We start from the raw sequence: 20,723 nt of genomic DNA, 5'->3' as shown, positions 1-20,723 counted from the left end.
TAATGAGCAGTATTTTCCACTTTGAGATTCGTGTTTGTTGATCTCTGGGAAACTTTATCTTCGAGCTTTGTTTCACTGGTTTGCAAAAAAATACTTCGCGGTCGGATGGCGGCATCGCTCAACTGGCTGCCTCTTCTCTCCGGTCCAAACCCTAACCCTAACTCTAGATCTCCGCTCTTATGGATTCCCAGCTGTCGTCGACCTCCGTTCGTATCGGCAATGGCCGTCGCTCGATCGGACTCGTTGCCCTCATCTGCCCATTCCCTGAGCCGCCACTCGGCGCTGGTCCTCCAGCTGGCCGCTTCGTCCGCTTTCCTCTTCTTCGGCTTGCGTGCCCACGCTTGCCCACTCGGATCCCTACCGATAACCCCGCCCACTGTTACTGTCTCCCCAGGTTTTGTTGTTCTTCATCTTATCAGCATTATTTCCTTTTGTTCTTTTCATTGTCAGCGAGATTTGATGCCAAATTGTTAGTAAAAGAGAGACTTTTTGTGGCTTTCTGAGAAGGCTGATATGGTTCTTGTTGTTTGTTGGATGTTAATGAAGATGCTAAAGTTGATGCCTCAGAGAATCATGCTTCAGAGGGTTCTGATTTGGCGGCTCAAAAGTTTGAGAATGAAGAGTTCAAGACTGCGTTTGAGAATTTCAAAGCAAAGACTTATGCTCTTACTGTGCCCCTTAGAATTGTGGCCCTAAGGGGTTCCATGCCTCCCTCATGGATAAAGGTTGGTGCTTCAAAAACAGTTAGATGTAGGGACATTTTATGGCTAGCTTCCTCTGTTTGCCTCCTTATAGTTTCTTTTGGTTCCAATTTGTTAAATTTGATTAAATTTTACTGGTTGTATTTTGTTTCATTTGTCAGATATATTTTATTATCAAGGGAACATCCTTTTATTGGTATTTTGGCTTTTTAGACTTGTAATACTCGAATTTAGCTTAGTAGCTCGTAAACGTTGTGGCAGACTTGGTGTAAGTTATGTCCAGCACCATCTTATACCTTCATTATAGTTTTAATGTGCATATGTTTGCCATTTGATGTGTGATTTATCTTACTATTCAATAGATTTTCATATAAGAACTTCACTGGAAAATTCTCTTTTTCTCTGATCATGTTTGGATCCTATTCCAATTTGTGGCTTTACTCTTATATATTTTGTTATCTAGGATTTCATTCAATTGCAAGGAAGGAGATTGAAGTTTACTTGTGAATTTCGTGCAAATCTGGAGTCAATCTTCTCTGACTTGTCGGCAGCAGTAAAGAAAGGTTCTTTAGACAACAAGTCTGCCATGTCTGCTGATATTGTTTCTATTGGTGACTCATGGCTTAGTTCTGCCATAACTGGTGCGCTCATTGAACCCATACAACATGTAGAAGAACAAGATTGGTTTAAAAGTCTTGGTGGAAAATGGAAGGTGAGTGCTAAACGTGTTCTATCTGCCCATCAAATTGGGGTTTCCTCCTTATTTCTTTCATCTATAATGGACCTTCACTTTAATCTTGTTAGTGGCATCTTGGACTAGTCTTTCTTGTGCGTTCTTTAATCCCCTGCATGTTTTTTGTTTGTACAAATCAGCAAATATTATGTAAGTGATAGTTATATAAGGTGTGGCAATGTAATATACAGCAATGTATGCCCTGGAAAAATTTTGTTTCATCCTTTTTATGGACCAGACATACTCCAAATTATGCACAGAAGCAATCAGGCTTAGATGGTATTAATCTACTTCTTGCTTTGTTGCCTAGTTGTGATTTCTGTATATCGATCGAGTGTAATGTCTTGTAACAGTAACTGTTTTATTAAGGGTGGCATGCATTTATTAGTGAGTATATTTTAAGTCTTTTTTTTTTTCCATCTCTTTAAGACATTTTGCCTAATGAATGTTGTGTAGTTTTATGTAAATTCTGCAGTCGTATTTACGCAGGAATAATGAAGGAGAGTTAGATTCTGAGGGTTATATATGGGGAGCTCCTTATCGGTGGGGAAGCATTGTTATAGCTTACAAGAAAAGCAAATTTATAAAGAATAATTTGAATGCTATTGAGGTAACATTCTTTTGTCAATTAGAGTTCATGATTTTAAGTTCTTCCTCTTCCCTTTTTCTTTTGTGTTTTGTGTTTTTTGCGCTTTACAGGTTTCTGTAAGGTAACAGCCTAGTCATTCATTTGATAATACATCCCAACATTTCACATTTTTGTTTTCTACAATACGTGTGTGTGTTGATTCCATTCTTGTTACTTGGTTTATATTTAGGATTTCTAAACAGTGATCCATTTTTCATTGGTTACATTCTCTTTTGTTTTGATAGTGGTGTTCCTGCAAATGATTAGATTGCTATACTTTGTGGCATTCAAATATCCACAGGACTGGGGGGATCTGTGGAGACCGGAACTTGCAGGAAAGATTTCAATGGTGGCTTCTCCTAGGGAAGTTGTTGGTGCAGTTTTGAAGTACATGGGGGCATCATACAACACAAAGGACCTTGATTCTGTTGTTGGTGGGAGGAAAGCTGCCATGCACAATCTGATAATGCTTCAGAGGCAGGTATGTTCATAAGTATGTTAGCTTGACATCTAATTAAGTTTGACAAATTTTACCTGAATCTGGGTGCTACATACCATACTGTTTTGCATGCTTACATTAGCTCTCCTGAAAACATCTGTTGGCTTTCCGAGTGCAACTCTGGGCTTTATAAGTTTCAATATGATGGATGGCATTAGTAATCTTCTCATTCCCTGAACATGTTGTAATTATTTTAATCATATCCAATAGTTGTTAAAATGCCTCTTTTTATTTCTATATTATTATTATTATTATTATTTAATGAGAATGACTATGCTTACTCTACTGTGTTTGTGTTTTTACAGGTTCGATTATTTGATGACATGCATTACCTTAAGGCATTTGGTGCAGGAGATGTTTGGGTCACTGTTGGTTGGAGCAGTGATGTTATTCCTGCCGCCCAACGAATGTCAAACGTTGCTGTTGTTGTTCCAAAGTCTGGAGCTAGTCTGTGGGCAGATCTGTGGGTATGATCAACAACATTTCTTTTAGATCAGTATACTGCCAGTTTAGTTTTTTCCCCTCATATGACCTTTTACATTACATGGTGCTTGTATTGTTTATGCATAATTCATCATTTTGATGTGATTAATTAAAGTTAACTCAAATCTGTCAAGCAGAAGGATACCTTTTTGTGCACTAGGCTGAATTCAACTATTTTGACTACTTTCAGGCGATACCTTCCGCCACCAAATTTAGTACTGATCGTCTTGGTGGCCGAGTAAGGGGTCCATCTCCACTTATCCATCAATGGTTTGAATTCTGCTTGCAAACTGCAAGGGGGCTGCCCTTCCAGCAAGAAGTTATCCCAGGAGCATCACCTTCATTTATTGAACAAATTTCGGATGGAAAGCTTGATGATTCCACTGACCGGAGACCCAAACTAGATACAAATCTCATTAATGGCGTACCACCCCCAGAAATCCTCGCAAAATGTGAGTTTTTGGAGCCTCTGCCAAAGAAGACATTGGAAGATTATCAATGGCTAATGGCCAATCTGCAGAAACCGGGGTATGGTTGGATCCAAGAATTTCCAAAACGTGTATCTTGGGTGATTGCTAAACTTACATCCAATGGATCTTAGGAACTGTGAGTCCAATCAAGCTATTGCTATGAATTACTTCTAGTTTTACCTAATGAGTCAGATTTTATTTATTTATTTATTAATGGTTTAAATGCACAATTGATTTTTATAATAGACCATGATGTTTGTTTTGGTAAACATACAGTTCCTTAGTTTCATATGAGATGAGATTGTTCATTATGTTATGTGATATTTTCTGATTGACATGTCATTAGTAATAGGAATTTTGTCATATTATCAACTAAAAAATTATAAAAATAAAATGAAATGCAGCTCCTCTGTTTATATGAAATTGTGCATTATGTTATGTGATATTTTTTAATTTGGTAAACCGCATTAAGAACATGGACGACAATGAACACAAGGATTAACAGTGCATTCAAATTTTTAAAAAACCTCATTTTTAATGGTTAGAACCTCACCTTTTTTACTGTGAATGTGCTCAAGCTAGAATATAGAAACAGCCGGCATTCATTGTCTTAAACCGACCGCGAGGTTTTCAGGAGAACAAAGCCTCAAACAACACCATATCATGCAACAATTGCAGAATAACGTGCACTGCAGTAACACTCAATCAAGCAAGATAACAAAAGCAACACACTTTATTGCTGATAGACAACATGAAATGAGTAGAGTTTTAAACAACATAATATCACACAATTATTGCCCTAAGCGCTCATGAGCAATGAAGAAGCCTAGAACAACACTCAGCCAACAAGGACACGAGATATACACACTCTAAATGATAAACAGCTAAGAAGAAAAGTAAAATATTAAGCAATCTATACATCCCACAACAAATGCACAATAAGGAGATATGCTTGAGCAGCAGCCGGACCTCTACAACATGGCTAATAGGAGTGAGAGGGAGACATGGAGGTACAAGAATATACACAACAAATCTCAGCATTGAGAAAATAAAATGCTGATGCAGAGCTCGAGAAAGATGAAATTTGATCGGGAAATTGGCAGATGGTGCAACAAAAAAGGTCAAAACCGAAGTACAAAAATATTCTTCATCTGTATATATTTGGTCATGTAGATCATGAGGGTAGCCTGGCATCTATGACTTTGCTTGCTGGAGCTTTGTCTCTCTGCTCTACATATGCCGATGGGAACCAACCAGCTTTCCCCTTGCATTCACCTTCAGACCATCCATTTTGCCCCACCTAGTGATCCAATCCTCAGGGAATTATAAAATGAGCTTTTGTGAGTGATGACATATAATTATCAGATGTAGGATCCAAATGGTTGTTAAAGTCCACAGCCAAATGAAAATAAAAAACAAATACTTTAAGTCTATAATTTATTGTAAGAAAGGAAGACAATGTGAAGAAATTGATGCTATCTTTGAAACCTTAGTTTTAAATAAGAAGAGCTAAGATCCTAAACATTATTATGGGAAAGGTTACTTGATTGGTATGACTCAGACAAGAACATTTAAACAAACAACTTTGTTTATCTTCTAAAATCATGATCCACAAGAATGCCTAAAAAGTTTTATATTTTATCTACTGTTAAATCTCAAGATCCACTTTGTGATGCTCCACAATAACTTCGATTGAACCAGTTTATGCAAAATTTTGAATTAAAGCACATGGTGGGACATCATAATTTAATAGAGTCCTGATTATTGAATATAAGACGTACCTGGCGCACCACAACATAGTCACCAACTGCAAGACTTAGCTCGCCGTCTGCTTGAGCATCAAATGGATGAATGACCTGCACGATAAACATAACCAACTAAAATTGAGATGAAGTAAATTTATAAGTAGGTGATTGATCCTGATGGCCCATGCCCAAACCAGAAACAAACATGATTATGTCTGCTTCCAATCCTTGCCTTGTGACCTAGAACATGAAACAAATTAAGGCTTTTGAAAAAGAATGGATGGAAATTAGGTGGAGGGCTTACTTCTGCAATAAAATAGAGTGTGTCATGACCATTTGCTGGGAAGATCAACTGGTTGAGTGGCCTTAGTATCTTGTTTTTCAATGAGAGCACTATCGCTAGTCATAACAACTGGTGATTCTGAGGTGGGGTCAGGATGACATTTTAATGAGACCATCTACAATGAACATGATATTTTCTTAAACAAAAACACCATGTTTCAAGAAAACTGCAAAAAATGCTATACTATGAAGGTAAAAGGGAAGAACCTCATCATGGAGCTTGTCCAATATATCTGCGACATGATGATGGTAAGCTCTTTCAGCATCAACCTGAAAATGAAAAGAAAATGTTAAATAATCATCCAATATTACCACTGGAATATTAATTGAATCCATAGTAATAACAAAATATTTTTGGGCCTGTTTAGGCATTAAGTAAGAACCAAATCCATAATAGCCTGGTGCAAGTATTTCACAAAGTCAATAGTAAGACCTCAATTCAAACATAATTGCAACAAAAGAAAAAGAAGAACAAAAATTCATTCAGTCAATTATTTTTCATCCATTACCACTGCAAGAAGCTTTTCATAAGTAATTTTTTGTTGCTGAGTCTCCACTGAAACCATAGCAGCAGTTGCTTCTTTTCCCAAAGCAGACAGAGTGGTTCTGAGTTCAGACAATTTCGATTCGGCATTTTGAAGTTTATTCATGCTGTCTGCATTGGCACCTACTTCACTGGCCTTTGATTGGCGTCTCATAACTTCAGCCGCCTGGTAAATGACACATGATCATGATTAATATGTGTGTCATCAACCTTCTAACAGACCATATAAGATTAATGAATACCTGGGCCTCTACCTCCTGTCTGATTCTTTCATAATGGTAAGTCAAATGGCGAGCATCCTCTAAAGGGGCACTCATTATCATTGTCCTTAATGGCTGAAAAACCTATAAACAAAGAAAATATCTTAGTCCATACAGAAGGTAAAATTGCAAGGAGGATTTGATACAGATAAGGTCTATACATAGTAAAATAAAATGAGTTGAAATGACAGGAACTTCATTTCAATGGTACAAAAATATATATGAATGACTCATATGTGAATATGAGTCTTCAATAAGCATGCATTATACACTGATGCACACAATAACTCATCAATTTTAGAGTGAGACTAAATCAATTGTAGATCAATTCAAAAGATATTAAGAAATATCCTTGATGAAAACGTGTGCTACATATCACCTGGAGAAAAATGAGAAAGTCGTGACCAAATACTTATTGATGAATTTAAATAAGTGGCTTATACTTGTGTTTGCAATACTACCAAAAATAAGGAAAAATTATTATAACCTGATCTCCGAACATTCTGAGCAACTGTTCCCTCTCTTTTTCCATCAACTTGTGGGAAGTACCAAATTCCAAAGAAGCCTTAGGCAGAGCAAAACCATAATTTTGGTATTCGCTACCATACTTGCAACAATCTTCAGCTAGTTTTGTTACTGGAAAAAGGGAAAGCATGTTAATAGCTGAACTTAAGAACAGACAAGTTCACTCAAGCTAAGAATGCACCAACCTATTCCCATCTGCTTTGCACTGACGGAGATAAAACTTTCGACACCTCTTACGATATCCCGTTGAAAATGCTATTGAATAATGTTGAAAATTATATCAGCGCTGTTTCATTGCTTATTTTACAAGCTTTTAAAACTTCATGTCTCTGTGACACATCATGCAAAGGTGAGGTTCCGTGATACAATACCTTTGCTGCTTTTGTAGAGTCAAAAAGAGTTTGAAGTTTCTGATAGCAAGAGAGTTCTGCTCCATCAGCAACAACAGAATCATGGCCAAAGCGTCCGCTGAATTGCTTGATAACTGCCTGAGAAACAAAAAACACTTTAGTAAGGCTTCTTCAGCAGTACCATCGAGGAAATTCAATATATTAAACGAGAAACAAAGTAACTATGTTCAGTAAGAATAAGTAAGATATTCATTGCATACTTCAGCATGACAAAACTCTATTTTGAGCCCTGCAGCTCCTCCCTATCCTCTACTTGAATGTAAACAATTTCAAATAACAAGGTGACTGCTCATCTCACTCATTGTTATCTCAAAATAAATCCTCAAAACAAGAAGCAATTCAATGAATCACCAATTTAAAACCAAATATATGCATATAAACGCAATAGACAACCTCAGATCACTCAATTTTCCATAATCTCCCATTTTATCAAATCCTAGTTTAAGATAACCTCAACTTATGAGACTCATTAGATGAACAAAATCACAATCAAGATGGTCAAGCCAACGCTCAGAATCAATCAAAACGAATTCCAACATTCTCCAACACCAAAACCATTGCCAGATCCAAAGTCGACAGCTTTTTCATACATGAAGTCAAGACTAGCACCAAAAAATTTTTTTTTAAAAAAAAAGGTCCAATTCCCAAAACAACGCCAAAAATCACAATTCAAAGAAGAAAACAGACTAATTTACAGCAAAGAAAGAAATAAAAAAAATCCAATTTGATCACCTGCTGCTGCTTAGCTACTTGCTCCTTGAGTTTGCTTGCCTGCTTCCGGATCACCTCCATGAGATCTTAAACCAAACTTCTCTCAGATCATGATCAAGGAAAAAACGAGAGATTTCTCAAAAGAGTTGGAAAAAAAAATAAAAAAATAAAAAAACAAAACCATCAACTTCGAAAAATCTAAATCGGCATTTATTGAGTCAGGGCCGCGCGTTATATGAACGCCATGACAGCACGTGCGCGGGGACACAGCGAGGAAAAAGCGGTGGAAGTGAAGAGCGTGGTAGCCGGATTTAGTGAGATGAGGTCATGTATGTTCCGGAAAGTCAACAAAGAATAACGCCGTGAGGAGTTGTTCAGCACTGCCAGCACAGCATGCACTCTTTCGGTTTGTATTTTTGTATTTTTAATAAATTTTATGGAACTAAAGCGCTATATACAATTTGACGCACCAAGGAGTAATTTGCTCCATAGCTTGAAACAGATTTGTGACTCTAGACGAAAGTCTTGGCCGATTCAACTGGTTGTCTTTTATTTTCTTTTTTGTTGTTTTGAGTACCTCACTGTTGGTGAGAGACCTCAGTTACTCTTTATTTTTCTGTGTTTTTGCTTTTTTTAGTCTTATACTGTTGTTCTTGCTTTTAATAAAATAGTAGTTTATCAATTTTTATATAAAAAAAATTATCTAGTTTATATATTTTCGTACAATAATGTAAAATCTGGTCAATAAACTTGTTTTTGAATAAGGTGGATAAACCACAGATAAACTTGTTTGTATAATTAAAAATCAGTTATTAATATTGTATTAAATTTGAAATTTTTTAAATGCCTCATATTTGTTTTTTTTATCATTGTCTAATATTTAATAAATTATTATTTAAAAACAATTATTTACTGAATTTTAAACTAAGAATATAACAAAAGTTACAAAGCCAACCAAGTTTTCAATTTATTTGTTGCTCCCGAGTTATAATTTATGTAATGCAGGACCTTGTTCAGCCTGTTTGATATACTAAAATATAGCACAAGTTTTATAAATTTTTAATATAACAAAATTATGAGTACAAAAATTTTTATCAAGTAAACATAATTAAAAGATAATAGCGAGATGTCCTTAGTTGCATTTTTATGTTTTCCCCCCAATAGTAGTATATCCTGGTTTATCCTTTGTTGTTTTTTTTTATTATTATATTGTAGTTGTTTAACAGTCTACACTTCTAGTTGACTGTTTGTGTTGTATTTTTAATTTTTTTAATAATATGATTTATCCAATTTGTTTAAAAAAATTAGACATCAAAATTATTATCAACTACATAAAAATTAACTAAATTGCATTTAACATATCTAATTTCAATAAACAATGATAAAAAAAAAAGTCTCAACAATGCACTGTATTGTATTATCTGTGTTATTCTCACATGCAAAAACCAAAGGAACCCTTACCATCATTAAAACAAGAAAAATGTCATATCTTAGGCAATCAAAATAAAAAACCATATCAATAAGCATGTTCACAAAATTGACAAAGATTATTCATTTCTTGTCTATTGATTGTTGAAAATGTAGTTTCCAAGACAAGACCACACATTCCTGTTGAAGGATCACAAGAAGGTCTTTACAGTAATACATTAATGACTAAAGTTCTTGGGCTTGGATTCCTACAAAATTGACAAAGATTATTCATTTCTGCCTAGTACAATGATGGTTAACACAGGAAGTTTGTTATAATAGGACCACACTTTCCAGTTGAAGGATAACAACAACGCCTTCACAGTAAGACGCTAATGGCTCAAGGCCCCATGAATCACTTGAAGCCTCCTGGTTATAAATGAAGTGCAGAAGAGCGCTTGAATGCATGAGTTTTAAGTTTTAATTTTAAAAATATTTATATCTAATCTGCCATCTGTTTTGTAATACATTAGTAATTTATCTAATTTTTTTAAAAAAAAATTATATCAACCAATATTTTAAAAAAAATTACTGTGTATCTCTCAAAAGAATACATAAATTTAGGGGCTATGTTTGTGTATAATATAAATTTATGGGGGTGTTTTTGACATTTTCCACTTCTTTAAAAAAAATTATTAAATATAATTAACAAAAATAAAGGGTCATTTATGCAAAATAGGCCAAAAATTAATTTACTAGCTTCCATATACTATTTACAGAGATAATTAATTACAAGTTTTAGTCAATTTATTATTATTATTATTATTGAGTGGGCTAATGTCATATTTAATTAGTGGTACTTCGTCAGAAGCATTTAAGCTTATAATTGTTTTTTCTTCTTGTTTAATCTTTAAAGAATGTGATAAAGCTCACATTATTACAGCTAAGCACATAAAACATTGATATTACTATTTGTAGATATCACATAATATAAAAGTAAACTTGTATATTATTATCAACAGACTTTGATTACCATCCATCAGCAATGTCCTTGTGATGATAAAATCATTAAAATAAAAAAATTTAATATCTGATAAATTTTTAAAAATTTGTTCATTATATGAATATATGCATGATTGCCAAAAAAAAAAAAATTGTTAGTTTTTTTTTTTCAAAATACGCTACTAAACCACTAAAGAAACATAAATCACAACAGAGTTAGTAAGAACTAGGCCAATACATACGTGAGCACTGAAATCACTCGACTACTATTTATATGAATAATAGGACAATGTCTCTTTTATATAAATATAAATGATCTCAAACAAGATCTTTGGAGCCGGGATGTCTGATATATATACGATGTATGAGAATAGTATAAGAATCCCGGGTGAACATTGTATGAACAGTGCGGTGAACAGTATTGTCAGGGGAGGGATTTGAACCCATGACCTTCCCCTTATATTTTGGTGTCATACCATTGGGCTATCCAATGGTTGAAAATATACTTTCACCCGTATTTTCAAAATACACTGCTAAACCACTTGCTTTATTTCTTTTTTGTCATGTTGTTAGATTTAGGTGGTGCTTTATTTTTGGTGAGTGATCTCTAAATCTGGTTGACTTGTTCCTTTGTTATTCACTCGTCAGTTAGTTTGTTGTTTTCGCACTTTTATTTCAATAAATTCATGATTTATCCATTTTATTAAAATTTATATATATATATAGTCTCTGCAAGCACTTGCCATGAATTACTTAGCTAGGAACTCAATCCTCTGGTTATAAAAGAAATGCATATATATATTGAATTAAAAAATATTAAAAATCAACCAACGAACATGATTCAAGGTAAATCCTCCACAATTAATATTCTCTCACCCTCTGTACACATTATTCGAATCTTTTCGCTATATTTCTCATAAAATGATAAAAATATATAAACTAATTACCCAATCAAAGCACCAAATTAAAGGAACCGGCCATGAAGAACTAGTCTCACAGACTCATCTGCTGATCAGCAACCACATCATCATCCTTCTTCTTCTGCTTCTTACCAATCATGCTGGCCTGTGAATACAAGAAAGTCCCAAAGATGGCAATGGCTGACCCCAAAGCATTCAGAGGCATGATAGGATTCCTAAACACCAACACAGACGAAACAATGACCACCACCCTCTTCATAGTGTTACCAACTGAGAATGTTAGAGGACTGATCTTGTCCAATGCTTGGTATGATGACTGGTTGTAAAGATGGTAAAAGATCCCAGACAACACCACCCAGGAATAGAAACTCCATGGTGCCGGCGCTGCCATGACTGCCATCTGAAACCCATCCACCCATTTAGACCCTTCAACAAGAACAGCTACTGGAACAAGGTACAGAAGTGATGCAATGGTTATGAAACCATAGAGGTTGAGACCATTGATGTGTTTGAAATCATAGAGGCTTTGTTTTGAATAGATGTTACGTAGTACAAAGCCAACGTTGCTGATGAGAGCTCCCCAGAGGCCATGCACGTTGAAAGAGACTTCGGTGATGGCTGCTAAAGAGCAGCCGGCGACGATGGGGAGGACGGAGAGCCAGATGTGGATGGGATAGAACTGGCCGTGGAGAGCCGATAAGATGACTGAGAAGACTGGTTCACTGGCCTTGATTACATGAGTGAAAGAAACGGTGACTTTGGAGAAGGCGACACAGGCTGAGATGTGACCAATGGTGTGGAAGAGTGCTGGAACTAGGAGAGCTGAGAGGAAACGTTTGTTGACACGTGGGAAGGGTTGGAGGCCGGAGAACCAGAGGATGGACATCCAAATGGAACCAACGAGGAGTTGGAACGAGGCGAGTAGCCATGGGAATGGGAAGAGGTTGAGCACCTTCTTGTTGTAGATGTTGAAGACTACGTTCTGGAAGTACCACAGACCAAAGACTAGTGCTAGTTGTAAGTTGCTGTTGTTTGTTGTTGGAGATTGTGGTGGTGTTATTGTTGTGGATTTGAGGTGAATAGGTTCGTCGCCTTTTTCTTTTTCTTGTTCTTCTTTCTCTTCTCCATCATCTTCTTGATCTTCTTTCTCTCCTTGTTCTTGTTCTTGTTCTTGTTCTTTTTCTTGCTCTTGTTCAGGTGGTGGTTTGCATGGATTGTTTTCACTGTCTTCTTCTTCTTTAGGAAATGGATCAAAGGGGTCAGATTCAGATTGAGTGGAATCAGTGCTGGTTAGCTTGCTGTCTTGGTCTGGAGAAGTAGCACTGGGAAAGAGGAGTCTAAGTCTATGTTTGGTTATGGTGTGGAGAAGGGGATGAGGAGGAACAGGGTTGTTGGGGTGGAGTTTGAAGCCATGAATTGGTTTTGGATGGATAAAGTGAGGCCTGGATTTTGGAATGGCTGAGATTGTGGGGAGTGAGTGTAAGGAAAACATGGTACTTTAAATTTGGATAAGGAGTGTGTAGATAGATATGAAAGTAGTGGTAAGTAGTGATGATCGTGACGAAGAAAGCAAGGGGGTTCTTATAACAAACAATATTGTGCAGAAGGAGTTGGTTAAATTAGTGAGAGGGAATGATTGATTGAGAATGTGAAGCAGGAGGATGGTCAATAATACTGGAATGCTGTATTATATGTATTATATAGGTGAGATTTGAGGACTTGGATCCCAAGACAAGGAGTTCAATTGTTATCTATGATGAGTCCAATCACAAGCAGGACGTGTTGGATGCTAAGCATCCGGGGTTGTAAACGATTCCGTGGAGATGCTTCCCATTCATTCAATGCTATTGCTGACCTTCTTTCATTATCCTGGTAAAAGGGCATTCAAGAGGAGAAAAGAGTTTGTCTCTACAAGTACATTTGATGAATTTACACAATACTGCAGAACAGGAATATTCCTTTGTGCTTAGAAATATTTATTTTTGAAACTCTTTCTTTCTTTTTTTTTTTTTTTTTTAATAGTTATAGCATTTATTTCCCCCAGAAAACAAAAGTGACTGTATTGGTTGAAGGAATTCATGTAAAATCTCATTCTAATTATTGGGTTGTTTAGTGTTTGACAAAATCCAAGAGAGAACTCGGTGTTTAGTGATGTAAGACATGATTCTGATCCTTCACAACAGCCAAAACGCCAGGGAGTTTAGATAATGCATTTGCTTGTTCTGATGTTAAATAAGCACTGAACCCAGTAATTGCATACTTGTAGACATAAACCAAACGTGGCTTCAGATTAGCTGATCTTGTAGGCAAGGAATCAAGCATGTGTTGATACCAAAGCTTTAAACTAGCGAATTGTGGAGGTTTTTTCCAGCTTTCAGTGTACACAATATACGAATCCATGCTCGAAGCCGGACTTTCGGACACAATGCTGCTTTCATCAGACATGCTCGAAGCCGGACTTTGGGCAGTGATGATGCTTTCATCTGACAGAGCAATAGCAGCATGAGAACACAGAAACATGACAACAAGGCCAATGCTGATCACCATTGATGCCATGATGGAAAAATTCATGTGTATCTCTATATGACTGAGATAGTGGTTAAGGTATATATAAACACACAATCTGATCACACGTTAATCCAAAATCTCAAAACGGAAGGAGTATATGTGGAGTTTCAAGTAATTAAAGCTACAATTACATCCATGTTTATTCAAAAGATGCATTTTATCGATGAGGCTTAACTGTTAAATTGGATCAATGAATAAGTTTGGTTTGTTTAATGCATACACTGTATCAGTGTATGAGTTCCCTTGTAACTTAAATTTCACATGTGTACAAATGATGCATTATTTATTTATTTATTTTATTAACGTAGTTGACTTGAACCATCAATACTAGATTTATTTAAATTTTTAAAAATAAAATCGATACATATAGCTAAAGTAGTGTATAAAAGCTGTTATTAGAGAGTTTTAAAAAAATTGAAAAGATTTATTGGCATTAATTTTGATCAAAGGCATTAAATTGGCTTTAAATTAAATATTTAATAAGACTTTCTAATGAAAACTGAAAATTTTTGAAAAGTGAAAATTTCCTAAATTTTTTTAAAAGTATTTATTTAGAAACATGGTGTTCAATGATATTAATTTTATTAAGGCATTAAATTAGTTTTATATTAAATAATTAATAAGAGGTTCTAATGAAAACTGATATTTTTGAAAGAGTGGAAATTTCCCCTTTTTTTTCAATTTTTTGTTTAAAAGATATTTAGCAATATTTATTTGGTATTGCATTAAATATAGATATTAAAATGATATGATACCAATCTAGTTTTTTAAGAAAATAAAGAAAGAACATTTTTAAGAAAATATATGTATAAATATTTTATTTAGTTCCCTGACTTCTTATAAATTGGTATATACAATATATAAAAAAAAGATCTTATTTGACCCCATGAAATTTAAATCGTTAGATATTTCTCATATATATGTTTCCACTCCCCATCTGAAACAAATCATACATTATGGCGAGCAATTTAAACAAAAAAAAAAAAAAATGCAATAATTTATACTTATTAAATCATATATGTTAGGTTTATGGGAAGATATATAGCCTATTGTAGAAGAAAATGAAGAGATTAAAATAAGAAAAATTAAATGATGAATTGTGTTAATATTCGCCAAAGTTTAATGATGAATAATAAATTTTAGGGTTGGTTTAAAATTTTATTGAAAATGAATAATAAATTTTAGTGTTAGTTTCTCTCATAATACAATTAATACAATTCCCCCTTCTTACTGTCATTTTATTTTTTATATAAGAATTTTATGTTCCCTATGTCTATAAAGTTACTATTTAGCTTATCATAATTTTTTTATTTTTATAATTCGATTATTCATTCATTTATTTGGTTGTGTTTCTTTTGTTGTAAACATCACATTATGTTCGATATGTTCTTATTTAAATAAATTGGCAGATAGTGAAAAATCAAGTAAGTGTTCTACTAAATGTTTTTTAATTTAATTCCATCAAATTTAAAAGCATAATTATTGAATTTTATACTAATTTATATTTTTGATTAAAAATGTATAAAAAAAATTCAAAATTGGTTGAATGTATGCTAAATTAAGCAGTGAAACTTAAAATCATAAAACTTTGGGATTGTTTGATTTAAATGCCATACAAATTATCGGTTTGGCCTTTCTTAATATGGATTTTGATGTAAGTGATTATAAAAAAAAAATGAAAACTATGTTCATCAATCACTTAGTTTATCACTTTGTATATATTTTTTAATTACAATTTAAAAACTTACATTTCAATTTTTAGTTATTGTTATTAAATATTAATTATTGAAATGTCCATAGGATGATGGCATCCGTGGACTTGGGCTTAGTCAAAGAAGGTTACACATACTCATTTTCAATCTTGATTTTATGTTAACAAACTTTAGTGCAAATGTTATGCATTACAAGTATGTTGCATAATTCTAAATTGTATAATGATGCGTATTATATATCTAACTACAATTGTTTTGAATTAATAAGCTTTAATAGGCATGGGCTATGATGACAAACATCTTCCCATGAAAATACTTTCAAAATTCATAAAATAAACATTATTTCTATTTTTTTTTGTTTTATTATAAATAAAAATTACTATCAATATTTATTCTACATAAATATATATACTTTAAAACCATTAAAATTGAAAAACCTCCTAAACAAAGCAATGAAATTATACTAGTCTCATAAAATAAGTTGTAAATTAAAAAAATAAATCCATATAATTATTCTCGGGTAAATTTTTCATGTGGTCACTGTGTTATGACTGATTTCCATTTTGGTCATTGTGTTTCAATTTATTTCTTTTTGATCATTAAATATTAATTTGTTTTCACCGGTTAGTCACTTTGGATTTTCCGATCAAATTTAGATGATGTGGCGGCTGAAAATGCGACATCACTCTTTTTTTAAGTGAGCTGAGTCAGCAGCCTCTCTCTAGCTGAAATGAGAAAAAATATAAAAAAAAAAGAGTGACATGGCATTTTTGGCCGCCACTTCATCTAAATTTGGCCGAAAAACCCCAAGTGACCAACCGGTGAAAACAAATGAATATCTAATGACAAAAAAAAACAAATTGAAACACAATGATCAAAATGAAAATCAGCCATAACACAGATCTAAATGAAAAATTTACCCAACTATTTTCATATCTGCAATATCCGGGAATTTTATTTTATACTTAAAAATAACTTTTTTTATAATAATTAATAAATATAGAAAAATGAACGGTGTTTGAGGGTTTCCGGTGTATGTACTTATTGATGACTCATCTGACAAAAAAAAGTATGATTAGACCCGTGAGTGAAACAGCGGACGGCCCAAATCACGTGAGGCCCACGCTCCTCGGTCCATGTTCCACTCCTCTGGGCCCACCTTCACCAGATCCGATACCCGTTTCTCTCCCTCCAAAACCAAGCTATTCATCTCTCGAACCGCCATCAATGGCGATGGCTTCAAGCTTGGTGCCGCCACCGCTCCGTCTCCGGCCATTTCCTCCCCACTCCCCAACTCGGTCTCCACTTATCATCTCCTTCTCTTCTCAGGAACTCCCTCATCTCCCCCAATCCTCAATCCAAGCCTCTCAAGGCTATAAACTCCACCATCCCCGTCATTTCTGGTCATCGCCGTTTACTCCTCAGCTCTGTGCAGGCGTCTCCGTCCAACTCTGCTGCCGCTCAGGTAATTGAAACCCGTATATCTTCTTGCTTGTCCCCCATTCTCAAAGCTCACTTTTTTTCCATCCGATAAGGATCATCTAGGGTTCTGCTTTCGAGCAATGGGACTCGCTCACGGCCAAGTTAGCCGGCTCAGCCAATTTGCCTTTCCTTCTCCTCCAGCTACCCCAGATCGTCCTCAATGCGCGCAATCTCCTCTCCGGCAACCCCTCTGCTCTTCGGGCTGTTCCCTGGCTTGTGCGTTACTTCAATCTCAATCCTATCGTATATTCTTCTTTAGATTTTTGAAAAGACTAGTTCTTGCTAAAATTTAGGTTTATGCAGGGTATGCTGACTGGATTGCTGGGGAACTTGTCGTTGTTGTCGTATTTCGCGAAGAAGAGGGAGACAGAGGCAGTCCTTGTGCAAACGTCGGGTGTGATCTCAACGTATGTCGTGATTCTACAGTTGGCAATGGCGCAGGCTATGCCACTGCCTCAGTTTGTTGCGACATCCGTTGTTGTGTCTTTAGGTTTTGTCTTAAACTTCTTGAATTACTTTTCTCGACTTGATGAATCATTATGGAGGCTTTGGGAGGATTTTATTACCATAGGAGGCCTTTCGGTTCTCCCACAGGTTACTTCGCATTTGCTATGATTAGCGTGACTGTTACTATTTCAAAATGTTGTTGAGCTTAGTGGTTTTATTGTTTGGGTAATGGGAATGCAGGTAATGTGGTCGACTTTTGTTCCTTTCGTTCCAAACAGCATCTTGCCTGGAGTAGTCTCTTGTGTTCTGGGAGTTGGAGCTGTTGTGATGGTATGCTTATTATCAAATTGTCCATTCTTCATTAGGTCCTAACTGTTGTGGATGATTTTCATTGAATGTTAAGATCTTGCTAGTGTATAATATATGAAAGGGAGTTGCTCAAGCTGGAATAAGGTAGCTCTAGTTGAATATCTGTAGAGGTCGTTAGATCCCAGTAATTATCTTGCAAAAAGATTCTTTGCCATTCAGACATTTCACTGTGGCCCTGAATATTGTTAATATCAATTTTTCCGTAGGGTTTTGGAAGTTAATGATGCCATGTACACCATTCACAATGACAATATATGAACTTACTCATCACGTTGGAAGTTATTGATTTCCTGAAATAAAGTGAACTGATGACATCTGGCCCATGCATATTATGAAACTTACAAAACTGGGAAGATGATGAACTTGTCAAATAGGGTGTGTATTGAGTAGGGACTTTAACTTCATTGGAAAGTATGATTTAGGAATCTTTGAGTTAATGAGAAAGCAAACCAACTAAGTTTTATGACCTAAAGTTCCAATGGGAAGAGACTAAGAGATTCTTGTTTGTGGAGAACCATCTAAATTGTTATCTATTGCTGTTTATTGGTCTTCTTTGTGTTTCCATCTTATCAGTTATTCATGGATTGGAAATCAGATTTAGGTAGAATAGATAATTTCCCATATTATTTGAGGGATGAAACTAAACCATTCGGTGAGAGTTCTCTTTTTTTATAAATTTTCTAGTATCCCACACATCTTTCTTATCCTATTGCTTTATTTTGTGGAATTTTTTTGATTCTATAGCCCTAAGAAATGCAGGCACGAATTGGGTAAACTTTCTGAGGAAGGGATAAAATTAGTGGGGGCACTGGCTGGATGGACAGCCACTCTACTTTTCATGTGGATGCCAGTTGCACAAATGGTATTTACTTGTCTGTCTTACTTAAGCAATCCAATGATAACTTATAGGTAATAATGATTGTGGTTGTGCAGTGGACAAGTTATCTGAATCCAGATAACATCAGAGGTCTATCATCTTTCACAATGCTGCTTGCAATGATTGGGAATGGTCTTATGATCCCACGAGCCCTATTTATTCGTGACCTCATGTGGTACCTCAGTTTCTCAAAACTTCTACTTTGTTTTCTTGTAGGTTTGGGTATGATACTTTGAATTTTCAAATTAATGTTTATTTTCTTGCAATGATTGGTAATGATCTTATGATCCCATTGACTATACATGTATTTTAATGACCAAACTTTCTTATTCTTGTATAAGGGGTTTGATTAGTGCCCAAGATGGATAATTTGTTCACACGAAATGTTACTTGTCATTTGCCAGTTTTTCCTGCAATTAGAATGAGATTTTGCCTGGCATCATTTTGTGACCAGTTAATGTTATTATGAGATGCTCAGTGAAATAATGTTAAGCACCATTCCACTTGGTTGCTTTCTTTTGAGGACATCAAGTAAAGATATTTAGATAACCCAAATAATTATGCAATCTTAATTTGCTTATGCTTTTTGGAGTAGATTCAGAAGGCTCAAAACCATGCTAATTTATTGTAGGTTCACTGGATCAGCCTGGGGAACAATGTTTTATGGGTGGGGAAACTTGGCTTGCATGTACTGGTAACCCCTTTTCTCTTTAAAACCTTATCTAGAAGCATTATATATGTTCCTTTTTAGAATTATCTCATTTGTAAATTCTTTCTTTGCCTTTCCAGTTTCAGCACTATTAGCAGGGAGTTCTTCTTGGCTGCCACAGTTGGCTTGCTTTTGTGGCTAGGTTTTTCTTCTATTCTTCTCAGCATCCGATTTTATATGTGCATGAATGTGTGTCTGTGTTGCTTGTTAAAATATTTTACCTGGTATTCAGTTAATCTAGCTTTTCATGTTCTGTTACACATATAATTTATTGTCGGAGGGACATTTTCCTCTTTAAACAAAGTAAGAATATCAAGTGTGTGATAACTGAGGTCGTGTTGATACTGGTTCTATCCTTTATCATGATATGGGCAACAGATAGGAAGTATATTAGATTTAGCTCCTATGGAATGTGCATGATAAACCATGAGTAAAATAATGTGGCCCATTTTAATGGGTGTTGAGTGGAGAAGATGGTCTGTATCTGATAGTTCTTGCCCTAGTTGATCCTGCTTTTATGTTTTATCATAATGCTTACAAAGGACCAGAATTATAGTGATGGAAGATTTAGCTTCTTTGTGTGGACCATTCCTGCCTGACTCTTTTTTTTTTTTAAATTTCTTTTCCCCACTTGTTTATATGATAACAATGCAAATTTTACCCTTTTGTTTTCTTGGCTACTTAGACTTTACAATGTCCTTTCAGGAACATCTTTGTGGAGAGATACAGCTGCCCATGGATATAATTCGCCTATGAAATCAATAAAGGAGTTACTCTTTGGACCATAATGTGGAATTCTGCTGATGTTCTACTATCTAAATGTGCAAGGCGGCTGCTGGTGGATCCATGTGTATGAGAAATAAGGTTAAGTTGTTCCAGTATGTAGGCCCACAACATGCTGTGGTTTAAGTCTTTATTTTGTTGCAGTAAGGTAAGCTTCAAGGAATATGTTGTTTCTGTACACCACTTAATATGCCTGTTGTAGTTATAGATCCGTCTTTCCTCTTAGACATAGCTGTAACAAATTTTGCCTTGCAATGCAGTGGAAAGAAAATAAAATAAATGATTATGTTACAAAACTAGCCATTGTCTCTTTCCTGATTTAATAGACAATTTTGCATCATAAATGCTATACTGTTGCAGAGGCTCATAAATTTGCATCAAATACCAAATAGTTCT

The 20,723-nt window shown here is 35.1% G+C and overlaps 5 protein-coding genes across 10 annotated transcripts; 2 read left to right on the top strand and 3 right to left on the bottom strand.

The window, feature by feature from the left end:
• Positions 1-76: 76 nt before the first annotated feature.
• On the top strand, positions 77-3,728 carry LOC120259577. Its single transcript, XM_039267212.1, has 7 exons — positions 77-394; positions 547-725; positions 1,165-1,413; positions 1,910-2,044; positions 2,364-2,543; positions 2,867-3,028; positions 3,235-3,728. Exons 1-7 carry the CDS (start codon positions 106-108, stop codon positions 3,643-3,645), a joined length of 1,605 nt encoding a protein of 534 aa, XP_039123146.1. The 5' UTR covers positions 77-105; the 3' UTR covers positions 3,646-3,728.
• A 501-nt stretch (positions 3,729-4,229) lies between these two features.
• On the bottom strand, positions 4,230-8,378 carry LOC120259209 (SH3 domain-containing protein 2-like). 6 transcript variants are annotated; one of them, XM_039266771.1, is made up of 11 exons: positions 8,233-8,378; positions 8,073-8,137; positions 7,302-7,418; positions 7,116-7,185; positions 6,893-7,041; positions 6,388-6,489; positions 6,111-6,311; positions 5,809-5,871; positions 5,564-5,717; positions 5,296-5,370; positions 4,230-4,814 (listed from the first exon to the last, which is right to left on the bottom strand). In XM_039266771.1, the coding sequence occupies exons 2-9, from the start codon at positions 8,130-8,132 to the stop codon at positions 5,586-5,588; spliced, it is 894 nt and encodes a 297-aa protein (XP_039122705.1). In that variant the 5' UTR covers positions 8,133-8,137; positions 8,233-8,378; the 3' UTR covers positions 4,230-4,814; positions 5,296-5,370; positions 5,564-5,585. The 6 variants fall into 6 exon arrangements, with proteins under 6 accessions (XP_039122705.1, XP_039122708.1, XP_039122704.1 ...); XM_039266774.1 differs by having other exon boundaries at positions 8,240-8,375; XM_039266770.1 differs by lacking the exon at positions 8,233-8,378 and adding an exon at positions 5,454-5,499 and having other exon boundaries at positions 8,073-8,224.
• A 2,919-nt stretch (positions 8,379-11,297) lies between these two features.
• LOC120257949 (xylulose 5-phosphate/phosphate translocator, chloroplastic-like) lies at positions 11,298-13,003 on the bottom strand. Its single transcript, XM_039265257.1, has one exon. The coding sequence runs from the start codon at positions 12,870-12,872 to the stop codon at positions 11,454-11,456; it is 1,419 nt and encodes a 472-aa protein (XP_039121191.1). The 5' UTR covers positions 12,873-13,003; the 3' UTR covers positions 11,298-11,453.
• A 522-nt stretch (positions 13,004-13,525) lies between these two features.
• Positions 13,526-13,927, bottom strand: LOC120258252 (subtilisin-like protease SBT1.4). Its single transcript, XM_039265607.1, has one exon. The coding sequence runs from the start codon at positions 13,925-13,927 to the stop codon at positions 13,526-13,528; it is 402 nt and encodes a 133-aa protein (XP_039121541.1).
• A 36-nt stretch (positions 13,928-13,963) lies between these two features.
• Positions 13,964-20,630, top strand: LOC120258251 (maltose excess protein 1-like, chloroplastic). Its single transcript, XM_039265606.1, has 10 exons — positions 13,964-13,984; positions 16,829-17,125; positions 17,206-17,358; positions 17,446-17,736; positions 17,830-17,919; positions 18,710-18,820; positions 18,892-19,010; positions 19,467-19,529; positions 19,625-19,686; positions 20,250-20,630. Exons 1-10 carry the CDS (start codon positions 13,964-13,966, stop codon positions 20,330-20,332), a joined length of 1,290 nt encoding a protein of 429 aa, XP_039121540.1. The 3' UTR covers positions 20,333-20,630.
• The last annotated feature ends 93 nt before the right edge of the window (positions 20,631-20,723 follow it).

This window comes from Dioscorea cayenensis, chromosome 4, assembly GCF_009730915.1.
Source record: "Dioscorea cayenensis subsp. rotundata cultivar TDr96_F1 chromosome 4, TDr96_F1_v2_PseudoChromosome.rev07_lg8_w22 25.fasta, whole genome shotgun sequence".
In the NCBI taxonomy this organism is placed as follows: Eukaryota; Viridiplantae; Streptophyta; class Magnoliopsida; order Dioscoreales; family Dioscoreaceae; genus Dioscorea; species Dioscorea cayenensis.
This window is presented reverse-complemented; position numbering and strand designations above follow the sequence as displayed.